Source organism: Chrysemys picta, chromosome 21 (genome assembly GCF_011386835.1).
Source record: "Chrysemys picta bellii isolate R12L10 chromosome 21, ASM1138683v2, whole genome shotgun sequence".
In the NCBI taxonomy this organism is placed as follows: domain Eukaryota; kingdom Metazoa; phylum Chordata; order Testudines; family Emydidae; genus Chrysemys; species Chrysemys picta.
Window position 1 is genome coordinate 1,892,355 of NC_088811.1, and position 11,864 is coordinate 1,904,218.

The following is an 11,864-nucleotide window of genomic DNA, read 5'->3' on the forward strand; positions in this document are numbered from 1 at the left end:
AGGATTTTCTAGGGCATGGCCGATTTTCACAGCTGCCCCATTGCACTCCGGCTGCTCCACACAATCACTTGTAAGAAAAGGTTTAATATTGGCCAGCAGATCAGCCTGGAGTATGTCAATTCACTCTGCTCATCCAGTTTTGAGGGATCCGTGGAGTTTCCTTGTAACTGTCAAATTAACTTTTGGCAGTTGCTTGCACCCATCAGGGGTCTCGGCCCAAGAACAGCTGACTGGAGCTCCCCTCGTGGCGGGCTCCTGACTGTTCCAAAATGGAGCTCACACCCCAGGGTACAGCACCCTCTGAATTTGCTGTGATTCCAGACTTGGCCTTTAAAACAGCAAAGTACATTGTGCAAGATGAGGCCTTGTCCAAATGACACACCTCTGGACTGTCTCTTATTGCATGCGAAACACCTTGAGAGATGGCCGTAAGAAAGGCTGTGTGTAATCGACTTGCTCTGTATTTTACTGCCTGCTTCTGAGACCCAGTGGAACGACAGATGTCAGCATTATTCCCTCAGAATCACTTTGCGGTAGCACTGACCCCCCCGAACCCATGTTGTGTCCTAAAACTTTACAGACTTACTTAAAATTGGAGCAGCTGCGAGTACCAGAAGTTGGGCAGCCAGGTTCATTGCTCTTGTGTGCGCCTATTCCATTTCCATTTTCTCTGTTTCCCAGCAATCGGTTGTTGTTAATTTGCACCGTGGTAGTGCCACTGAGGCCAGTCCCCGTTGTGCCCGGCACAGCCCCAAAGAACGTGTCATCCCAACGGACACAGGGCGGGAGGGGAACATGGACCCAGAGAGGAGAAGCAGTTTGCCCAAGGTCACAGGGAGAGTTAGTGTTGGAGCCAGGTTTCTTGAGTCCCTGTCCAGTGTCCCGTCCGTCACACCATCCTGCCGCTGCACAGTGCGGGAGATCGTTCCGTAGCACAGCGACTCAGCAGGAGTCAGTGAAAACACACGGCTTTGGAAAGGGATGTTCTTCTCGGCCTTAGCTCCAGTCATGGTGCCACCAGCTCTGGGGACCCTGTGGAACCTCTCCCCGGGGGTTAGACCCCCCCTGTGCCACCCGCATGGAAAATGCTTGAGGAAGCAGCATAAATGCCTAATGTGTGTCTGCACTGAGCTGCGTCCAGCTTGCCCTGGCCTCCGGCAGGAGCACCAGGCAGTCAGGACTTTCTCTGATCTGTTTGTATCCAGCACCAAGTCATTGACGTGCCATAAATGTTTTGTTTGACATGACTCCATAGCTCTGACGACGAAGCTCCCAGGCCAGGCGGGGAAGGCTGACCTGTGTTGTATTTTCTCCCCTCTTCTCCAGGTCCCGCCTCTGAGGCGTTATTCTCACGATGAAACGGACATTTGGACTACGGGCCAGATTTCAGCCTACCTCCAGCGCTGGGGGGCGGGTGAGGACGCGGCCAGGCTGGCCCACCTCCTCATCCCGCGGCATGCACGGAGGAGGAGCAGCCTGACCTCCTACCACGAGGAGCGGCTCCCCTACCGCAAGCGCCGGAAGTCTGCGGAGAGCGTCATCTCACTCCAGCCGCTCTCCCGCAAGGACCTGTACAAGTGCTTCAGCAAGGAGGAAGTGGTGAACTTCATTGACGAGAGTCCCCTGCCCAGCCCCAGGAAAAGCCCCATGCACTCGTCTTCCGTCTCCCTCCTCCCTGAGTCTTTTCTGCCCCAGGCCAGTGTGCGCTCCAACTTCCCTCTGACCGACTTTGAGCGGGAGCCTCAGGTGCTGCGCAGGTTCTCGGCGCAGGGGAAGGTCTGCACCCTCGCTGTGCCCAGGCCTCTCCGTGCCCAGGAGGACCCCAGATGCCTCTTTCCCGAGGGAAACAGAGACCCCTGCAGGGGACAAACTCCCTTCGAACTCGAGGCCCAGGCATTAGACAGCCGCCCAGCAAGCAGCAGCTGCTCCGAGTCAGGGGGATTTCGGACGAGTTTGAGCATCTCCTGGGGGGAGCAGGACAATCTACAGAAAGGTGGGAGCAAAGGAAGCAGCACTAGCTTTTTAAGCTCCCCTTCTGCTTCATCTGGGTATATAACATTTCATTCCGACTCCATCGGCTCGGCCTCCTAGGAGCAGGTGTGCTGGACCCCTCTGGTGCCACCTCTGCCGTGTGTGTTGGTTTTCTATGGCTTTCCTTACGTCCTTCAAAGAGGTGGTCTTGGTTTAGTAGCGGGAGCTGAGCAAAGCACCAAAGAAATCTGACGTTGTCTCATGCATAAAAAAAGGGAGGCCGAGAGACTGATGTGGAATGTCCCAGAAAGGAATGTCTGAACTGAGGATGGTGTAAAAATGTTTGAAATTCCTACTCAGGTGGACAAAACCACAGCCCGGTCCTTCCAGACCCTTTCTGTGTGTGGCTGGCAGGGGAGCCTGGGATGGGGGGATCGGAGCAGGTGCTGCAGCACAGAGCAAATACTCTGCTTTATTCTGGGCAGCAGGATTGTGCCGTTTGTAAAAGGCTGGTGGGGGTTTAGCTGAACCCCATGTTCTCTCCTGGTATTTATTAGCAGCTGTAACACGTGCATCATTTGTCTCTCTAGTGATCGCTAACACGCTGCATCCTCCTGTTCAGGCTGGGGTTGAAAGTTGAGCTTGTGTTTCCTTTAGAGAAGAATAAAGATATTTCTCATTTTAGTCAGAGCGGTTGGCTCACCAAGGGAAGCAGCCTTCTCTCCAAGGTACGGTAGCCTGACACTACAGTGCCTAATAGTGCGGGGCTGGTGTGCGTGTGTGTGTGACTTATCCAAGACCTGGCTCCCTCTCTGTCTGGGGAAAGGAGGATTGAACAGTACGAACTGGCCTGTGTTCGTGCTCTGGGAACAGACCGAGCGCTGTTACGGAGTTGGGTTAGTCACGTGTGTGGTGAATAACAGTCAGATGGAAACATGGGGCTCAGCATATGGCAGGTAAGAAAACATTATGGCAACACTCGGCTGATGTTGTTGCTAGAGCGTGCTGTGCGTCTGGGCCATCGCAATGCATCCAGGCTGCTCCAGACAGAAACAGCTGCTTCCTGAGCAGAGCGAACAGATTCAGTTTTGACATTTAGAAAAAATTAGGGTGTTTTCTTCTTCCCCTATTGATGTGATTAAAAACAAGACCTAGGCAGAGATTGCTCTGGGCTGACAAACTCAGCCTCTCCCCCCCTCTCTCCTCCACCGCATTTGAGGGCAAGGCCTTTCTGAGGGCAGAAGAATGGGGTGTGTTTTGCAGGGAACATTGATACACTGGGCAGAATTCAGGCACTGAAAAGCTTTTGTTGCCAGCGAAAGGCTGAGTTAATCACCGACAAAACCAGTGTGTCTCTTCTGTCCTTTCTTGACACTGTCTGTGAGCCACAAAGAGAGGTGGGTCAGGAGGGAAGAGGAGGCGACATTTCCATTTCAATGGCGGTGTCCAGGCCTCTGGGTTAACCTGCTGTTCTGCTACAATGCAGCGAACTCCGCGGAGTCAGGATCACTCTGTTCTGCCTGGAGGGAGAGGGGGGTCCAGGGGAAGGCGGGCGGGGGGGGGGGGGGGAGCTAGAGACTTTCTGTGAGCTCCTTTGTTTCACTAGGACTCTCGCTCGTGGGGAGAAGTTACATTCCACTCGTGACCCTTACCAATTTCCAAGTGCTACTTTTTGAGCATGTGTAGGGTGCATGTGCGTACAGTGTCTTGCATAATGGAAGGGAACTAACAGCATCGAGCTAAGCTAAGAAGCGTATAGAGGCCAGGGCCAGGCAAGGGGAAAGGGGCTCAGTATTTTGTAATACTTGAACCCTCATTGTTGTTTTTTTAATTACTGTGAATTAAATTTTATACCTGATTTCTCTAGGGGGGAAAAACGGAGAAGATTGGTACCTGATAAGCTAATGACACTGGCTCCAGTGGACCAAGAACAGAGGCCAGCTTTAAGACAGGCTAAGTGAATTAGGCCCATTTTTCTGGATTCTGTAATGGCCGGTGACCGCAGACAGATCTGTGATTCACTTAGTGCATCTTCTAACTCACTGCCGAGGCTGAGAGTCGTAGTTCCTAGAGTCAGACTGCTCGTGGGTTCTGCCACAGCCCGAGGATCCATTTCTTGTACAGGCTCGCACGAGGCCCGGTTGTACAGGCTCGCACGAGGCTCCATTGCTCTTGTGCATTCGTGCAGATCTCAGCCTTGTTGCTCCGGACCTGCATGAAACTGGAGAATTGGTGCCTCCTGCTCCTTTGGGTTCATGTTGTGAAATCCAGCTAATTTGTATCCTGTGGTTTCACCACTGATACAGACACAAGCTAAAGGTAAAGTGGCAGGTTCACTCTGTGGAGCTAATTTCTGTGTCCTTAAAACTAAAACAAGCAATGTTTGAAGTGCAAAAAACAAAGCTGGTGATGACTGGTACCCCCCCCCCCCCCCACACACACACACACTCCTTTTCTTCCCCAACTGCAGCAATCAGAAGCATGGGTCTGGACAGCCATTTCTGTTCCCTTCCCAGCCGCAGTCTGAACACTGCTAATGGGGGGAACTGAAGCCTCAGCGATGCATCTCTGCTTTGACTTTTCCACTTGAACACTGGTACCCAGTGGCAGACCACTCTGCACTGATTGTGTATCCAGCACTAACAAAGCATATGTCCCGGCCCTGCCATGCTTGCTGTTAGCTCCTTGAACCAGTTCAGAGCTGTGGAAGGCTTCAGTGTCCTGCCCTGCAGTTCATAACTGGGATACAATTTCGGCGAATAGGAAAAAACCCTGATTACAGACGGAGAGAAAACGGAAATATTCACTGATTATTTCCCAAGCCCCACCAATGTACCCTGGAAAATACTGAGAGTTGCCACGTCAAAGTCTAGTCTGCTCCTCCCATCAGAGCCAAAACGCACCTGCTATAGTAGCACCCCTCCCTGTTATGTGCATCAGCTGATAGATGCTGGTGCCTTGGAAGAGCAGGGAGGAGTGGCCGGCTTTCTGCTGGGCTCTCATCGTGTTTCCTGTTCCAGTTGGCTTGCACCTCTAATGCAGATATTTCTGCCCATCAGTTAATCCACCCACCAGGCTGTTACTCCTGTTTCTCTAGCTGTAACCCTCCTCTCTTCTTCAACTCCTGGGCATAGGCTGGGGCTTGAGGGTTACAGTATCTGGCTTGCAAAGGGTTTCAATCCTTTTCTGTTGCTTCCCTCAGCCTGGGCTTCTTAAAATCTATGTTTGAGCTACATACACTCCCTGACGGTGCTTAGCACATCGCTCGCTCCAAAAGAGCCAGAGTGCTTTGCAAACATACGTGAATTGGGCCATTTTACTGGTGGGGAGGTAGAGTCCTTGTCTGTGTCCAGACTGCTTATGGTGCAGCATGACTTCCCCTGGTGTTGGCTGAGCTCTGATGTAAGGACTGGGCCCCTGCCCGGCACCTGCCTGTGTGGATCCTTGTATTTCGGTTCAGGAGTCGCTTATTCCAGTTTAGTTTAACCCTCTTCCGAGTCAATTTCAGCTAAACTGAGATAAGCCTGGCTTAGACTGAAAGACACGTTCACATAGCCTTTTGCACCAGTTTAACTACATCACTTTGAAATCGCATCGGTGGCTACCCTGGTGCTGCTCTGCAGCCCTGAGGTACAGAGACGGGAAGGGTCTTGCCCCCAAAATCGCCCAGGGAGGACAGCCCCAGTCTTGACTCCCAATCCCTCTGACTTGCTCCCTGGAAGTAGGAAACCTGGAGCATGGCGAGTTCTGTGAACATGTAACGTCTAGTCTCGGGTTGCAGTATATGTTAAACACCTTTAGAAATCAGTCCCCCAAAGGCAGCTTTAGAGGGCTGGGGAAGGTAAGAGCCATCGGGATTTCCCTGCCATTTTTTACTTTCTATTTTTACCCTCCCTTCTATTACCTCAGAGGTCTGCGTCAGCCTAATCCACCCTGCTGTGCAAAGCGGCTTGGATGTGAATCTCCCTGGAGCCTGCCAGTGCCTCCGAGTTGCCTGGAGTGGGTCACTCTGCCCCATTCCCAGCCATTGCAGGTGGCGGGGACAGAAGTGGCAAGTTGTACATCGAGTTGCTAAGAGAAGACGTGGCCTTTCTGCTCGGCAGCCAGGGTGTTCATAGTGCTCTTCTGTCCTGCAGGGGTTATCAGGAAATGGGCGTATGTTTTTACCCCGAGGTCTGCATTTGCAGAGCAGAAGCCATATGGCTGGTCATCATATCTGATAGTGCGCCCAAGTATAGCCCTTTCCAGACGCTTGGAAGGGATGAATATTGTGTTTTTTTAATAGCAGCCTATAACAGAGGGAGAATCATTGTTGCAAAAGTTACATTTGACTATAGAACCTACTATTTTGCAGTGTTGTGTAGCACTGTTGGTCCCCAGATATCAGAGAGACAAGGCGGGTGAGATAATCTTTTATTGGACCCACTTCTGTTGGTGAGAGAGACACTTTCAAGCCCCACAGAGCTGTTCTGCAGGTCTGGGAAAGGTATTCCCAGTGTCCCAGGTTAATACAAAGTGGAACAGGTTGTTTAGCATTAACACACATTCCCGGTAAAGTGCTAACCCTCTTTCCCTGGGGAGACTCTTCCCGAGTCCTATCAAGATCATTAGGACAGTTGTCCTGACTTCCACCCTAAACTTTCCCTTTGATAAACTCACTGCTCTCTGTCAAGTACTTACACTGTGGCTGTTCCCTGCCGCTCTTACTGGTCTCTCTGCTGAGTTATTCATACTTAGCTCTTTCAGTGTTTGGTTAGGTCAGCAGCCCCTCTGAACCTATCATGCTCTGGGCCCCTCTATCTTGATCCCCTCTGATTTGTTTTAGCCACCTGGAATGGGGATGCCCCAAGCTGCATGCCGTATTCACGGGCAGTCCCCACGTGCTGCATAAAGAGGGACATTCCCTCCCTGGTCTGTGATGTTATGCTTGTGTGAATGCAACCCGATATATATTGTAAAATATGGTAACATGCATGTATTGGTTTCATGTACTCTTGCATTTCTTTGAGTTAGACCAGCTACACTCTCAGCTGAGATTCCCCGGTGCTAGCAGGAGCTGTCTGAGAACAGAAAATATACATATGCCATAGAACAGTTACCAGTAGCGCTTTCGACGGGACTCTGTGCCCCAGCGGCTTATTTTCTAGTACGTGAGATTTCGCTAGCTCACAAGCGAGCACTGAAGAGTGTCAGCAGCATGCTCAGGAGGGCTGACAAGACTGTGACCAGGGCCTCTGCCTTGCCCTGTAGTTCTCTGCCATTTCCTTTCCCATCAGCCCCGATTGCCCTGGGGTGGGGGTAAATAGAAAGCATCTCTCCGATAACCTTCCTGCTCTGCACAGGGAGGCCGGTTGGGTCTGGAGGGGCTGCGAGGCAGGACTCCTGGATCCTGTTCATGGCTCTGCTGTTCATTGGACAAGTGACTTGTCCAAGCTCACACCACTTCTGTGTGCCTCGGTTTCCTCAGATGTGGTGGCAGTTTAGTAACGTTTGCCTTTCTCACGGGGCTGTGATCCCTCAGTGAAAAGTGCTTTTGAGTGCAAAGTACCATTGGTACCAGTTCCTTAAAGAATGCTGCTGCTGCCCCAATTCCCTGCACAGCGAGAGTACTGAGCGGCACCTGTGTAGCCCCTGGTACCTTGTTAATCAGCACTGATGGGGAAAGGAATTCCAGGGAAAGCATGTGGCTAAGCTATCTGCTTTGCCTGAATGTGAAGAAGGAGTGGGAGAATCCTCCTCCGCTGCAAGAAATAGTCTATAACGGAGCGCCAGAAAACTCTGCCGCCTTTTCCAGAGAAAGAGTCAACAGACAGAGCCGCAGTTGAGTTGTGTCATTGATGGTCTGAAGCATACAAATGCAGACTGAATTCAAAGAACCGGTACATTTTACTGAAATAGACAGATTTAAATTATACACATAAAGTGCTGCCAACTGCACTAGACTGAAAATAAAATGCATTTGGAACCAAAATTCAACTCCTCTGAAATTGGAGCCACCCGCTGAATTCTGTTGGGTTTGAGGTGTGTTTCTTTTTGACAAATCTAACCCAGACTGTAAAAGAACAATCCAGATCCTGCCATTAATTCACTTAAACTTCAAAGCCATGAATGAAACATTAAAGAAACACAGTCGGTTTCAGTGTTACGTTTGAATCCTTAGTTTTGTCATAAGCAAAAAATACTCAATCTTGAGCTCTTCTCAACTGGGTCCCGGAGAACGAGATTTCTCCTGTTAAGTGAGTGAAGAGAGTCTCTGTGTCTAGGGGACAGGTGTGAGGTATGCTTATAATTTGGAATTCACAATGTTTAAATGAACCATTCTAACTAATTCATTTTTCAATTGCAATAAAAAAAATGAACCACAAACTTAGAAACAAGGGGTTAAACAGAGCGTCTGGGTGGGTGTTTTATTCCTATTGATAAAATTCCACCACCAGAAAGTGATGTTGTGCCTTTAAGGATTAAAAATATTGATGCTGGTCATTTATTAATAATTCTGTTGGTGACCTCTTTGTGTTTCACCTCTAACCAGGGGAGAACAAGGCTTTAAGCAGTTGTTAACAATTTGTAGTACTGTATCTTTTTAACTATTTTTAGTGTCAAAAGGCAATATTCTGAAAAGAATGTGTTTTGTGCCACCGTATCGCAGAGAGCCAATCCTGATTTTTACTGAATTTTGGAGAAAAAAAAAAGAATACAAAGGCTGCTCCATTCTTTGGGATAACTAGACAATGTCTTTTTATTGCACAATAATGATTGATGTTTTGTAAATTCCAATGTATTCCAATAAGGTACTTTTGTTGGAACTCAAACTACTTCTTTAAACTGTTCTGTGTGTACTATGCATTTGTAAGATCTCCATTCTGTCAGTGATGTTGATGCTTTGCAACAATTCTTTCTATTGGTCTAAATGGATTTGTCTTAAGTATAAAGTTTAAAGCATTTTATTCACAGTATTTCTGATTGGTTTGTAGTTTGCTCTTTTTTGACAACTTGAGGGTTTCTCTTTGTAAAGGACTAAATAAAAATCCCTTCCGTATTGTTTACACTCCATTCACCTGGCTACTTGGTATGTACGTTGTCCTGGCACTTAATTTCTATTTCTTCAGGTGCAGGCCACAGCTTTCCTGCATTCGCATAACCCTGGCCCAGTGCAACAGTGGGAAGCAATTCCTGCTCCTGAGGCACTCTGGGAATAGCAGGAATCCCACTTACATTCCCTGGGACTTGCGCTCCCAAATGATTACGCACTTTTGGAAACCCCCACCCTAAATCATCAAAACTCTGTCCTGGGCCCATTTCTGCTATCACTTGCTCCCGTGGGCTTGCCTGCTCGTCCCAAAACAGAACTTAGTGATGTCAAAACTGACAGAACCAGCTCCATTTTGTTTGCATCAGTAAGAATTTCTGGGCAGTTGTCTGCAATGTCCCCCCTCGAAATGGCACTGTAGTGCATGGGGATGGGGAATGGCTCCTTGTATTGCTAAGTGCTGAGTGTACCAACTTCAATGTGTTTGAGTCCCGCAGGCGGGCTGTGAGCTGGGGAAAGGCACCAGAACCTGAAGTCCCCAGAACAGAATCCAAGCAAGTAGGATCCACCTGCCCCAGAGCTGGAGCTTATCTCAACCCTCCCTAGCTGTTGATTGCTCTGCAGGAATTGCCAGCAAGTACGATCCCTAGTACCAGTAATGTCTGAGGTTAGTGTATGAAGGACACACCTGCTCACTAAAAACTGCACTGGTGAGCCGAACTGCGTTCACACAACTCACTGAACAGCCAGCTGATGGTGAGGACTTCCCTCATCCTGGACCATGTGAGTCAGTGCCCTTGAGGAGAACGTATGCCCTGCCCCCCTCCCTGCTCTCCTCCACAGACTACAGCTGAGTTTGGAGTAACACCTGAACACTTATGGTTTTTAAGCTTTTAGGTCCCAGTTATGTCTACGTGGAGAGCAGACTAGCAGGTCTGATCTTGCAGAGATTTCCCCATTTGTTCTGATTTGTCAAGGCTGGGTTCTCTGTCGACACAGCCTCATGATGGTAGGAGCTTCCCGGAGCAAGCTGAAAAGCGATGTCGGATGAGTGCCTAGACTGCATGACAGACTCACCAGCTTCTGGTCAGATGATCTCACCTATGTTTTATGGCAGCCTTGTGCAAGATGGGTTAGGGATCCTCCACCGGGAGGAGAATCACCTGCTGCCCTTAGTTATGAAAGCAGCAGGGTGAAACTGGGGAAACAGTGACTGGAATTACAGGCAAATGCTCAGAAACTCCACTTCATGCTTGCAGTGCATGAAGGAATGAGCCTGTCCACTTGGACCCACATGTGCCTTCTCTCTGGGTTCTTGTATCGCGCCCATCCCCTTGGTATCCGAGGCGCAGTGGAGAGAAAAAAGGGGCTGTCTGCCTCCCTGTGCAACATGGACCTGAACTCCAGCTGAGCTTCGGGCAGAGTGGGGCTGAAGTTTCACTGCTGGCTGGAATGACATTGGACAACAGAGCTTAATATCTTTATTTCTGACAAGCTGCCCAGGGGGACACAGGGCCCCCGGAGCCTCGCTCAGCAGCGCTGGCCGGGCTGGGGTATTTGCTCCCCTGCACAGGCACTGGTTTGCAAAGAAACCCAGATCCTCCATTGGCTGCAGTGAGATTTTGGTAAGGCCACAGTCATCTTTCTAGCATCCTTGCTGCTCTTCGCTCTTCAGCCTCTCTGCACAGCCTGGCAAGGCAATGGCTCTTCCATGCGTGTGCCGGTGCTGCCATCTAGAGGGGCAGAGGTTGCAGAACGGTCCCATCATTGTTTGCTGTGACACACTGACCCCGACAAGGGGGCGGCTTCAGAGACTAAAAGGGCTTTTGTCTCTTCGAGGGGCTACTTGGACACGAGGCAGGAGGCTCCTTTTGGAGCTGGAAGGAAGGCGTGGTGGTGAAGTGAGGCACATTAATATAAGCCGTTTCCATTCACTGTCACACGTACCTAGTGTGGGCATAAGGGTACGTCAGCAGAAACTGGAAGAGCTCCATAAAGCATCTACCAAAGAAGGATCTGGCACTCTGTGTCTTTCCTCTCTCTCCCGTAGGAACGTGAGTTCACAGGAAAAGGCAGGAGCAGTGAAAGAACGCTGCTAAAGACAACTGCGAAGAAGGCCCAGCCATTCCAAGCAACAGTGAGTGGGTCCCAGGAGACCCGGCCTGTCTGGCATCATTAATGGTACAGGGGCTCCACTGTGCATCTCACCTAGGAGCGCTTTCACCAGCTGTGATTCTCGCAGCCACACTAGGATGGGTTAAAAACAAAACTGTATCAAATTATGGCCATTGGAAAGATGCTTATCATTGTCATTCACTGAGCAAAATTGTGGGATGAGGCAGTGTCCCTCTCCCAGCGCTGGGAAAGCATGTCTGTCTTTCTAAAACCCTCCGCCTCTTGGAGCCGGCCTATTGTAAGGGGTCTCCTGGCTTCCTTGTTTTGATCTTCTATGTCTTTGCCAATAAGACACAAGAATGATCAAGGCTTATGCTTTCGGGAAGATTCTCCACCAACATGTCCATCTTTGCTGCACTACAGCTGTGACAATCCCCCGAGCAATAAAACCCTCTCCTCCCCCGTGTCTAAGGATGAAAGGGGGAACACAGACAATAGCGTGGGATATTGTCTCTCTAGGGTTTGCATGTCTCTCTCATTTATGGGTCTGCTTAATTGCCTTCCTCTCTTTGTGAAAGGCACTTAGTGGTTCAGTTGCAGACTGGATGGGTAAAACATTTTATAACCCGGAAGGTTAATCATTAACCCTTTCTAAATGCCCCTGAATAAACTTCTTCACATGCTGAGATCTTAGCAGTGATCAGGGCTTTAAAATGACTCTTCTGCCCCTGCTCACTCATAGGACAAC

At 49.7% G+C, this 11,864-nt stretch overlaps 1 protein-coding gene across 5 annotated transcripts in view; it reads left to right on the top strand.

Moving 5' to 3' along the window:
• GPR153 (G protein-coupled receptor 153) overlaps positions 1-9,024 on the top strand; it is a 51,120-nt gene extending 42,096 nt beyond the window's left edge. For 2 of the 5 annotated variants that reach the window (XM_065575398.1, XM_065575399.1), the window contains exon 6: positions 1,327-9,024. In XM_065575398.1, coding sequence (XP_065431470.1) covers positions 1,327-2,091 — 765 coding nt within the window. In that variant the 3' untranslated portion in view covers positions 2,092-9,024. The remainder of the gene's footprint in view (positions 1-1,326) is intronic. The other 3 variants (XR_010594296.1, XR_010594297.1, XM_024110263.3) reach the window with 3 other exon arrangements.
• Positions 9,025-11,864: the final 2,840 nt, after the last annotated feature.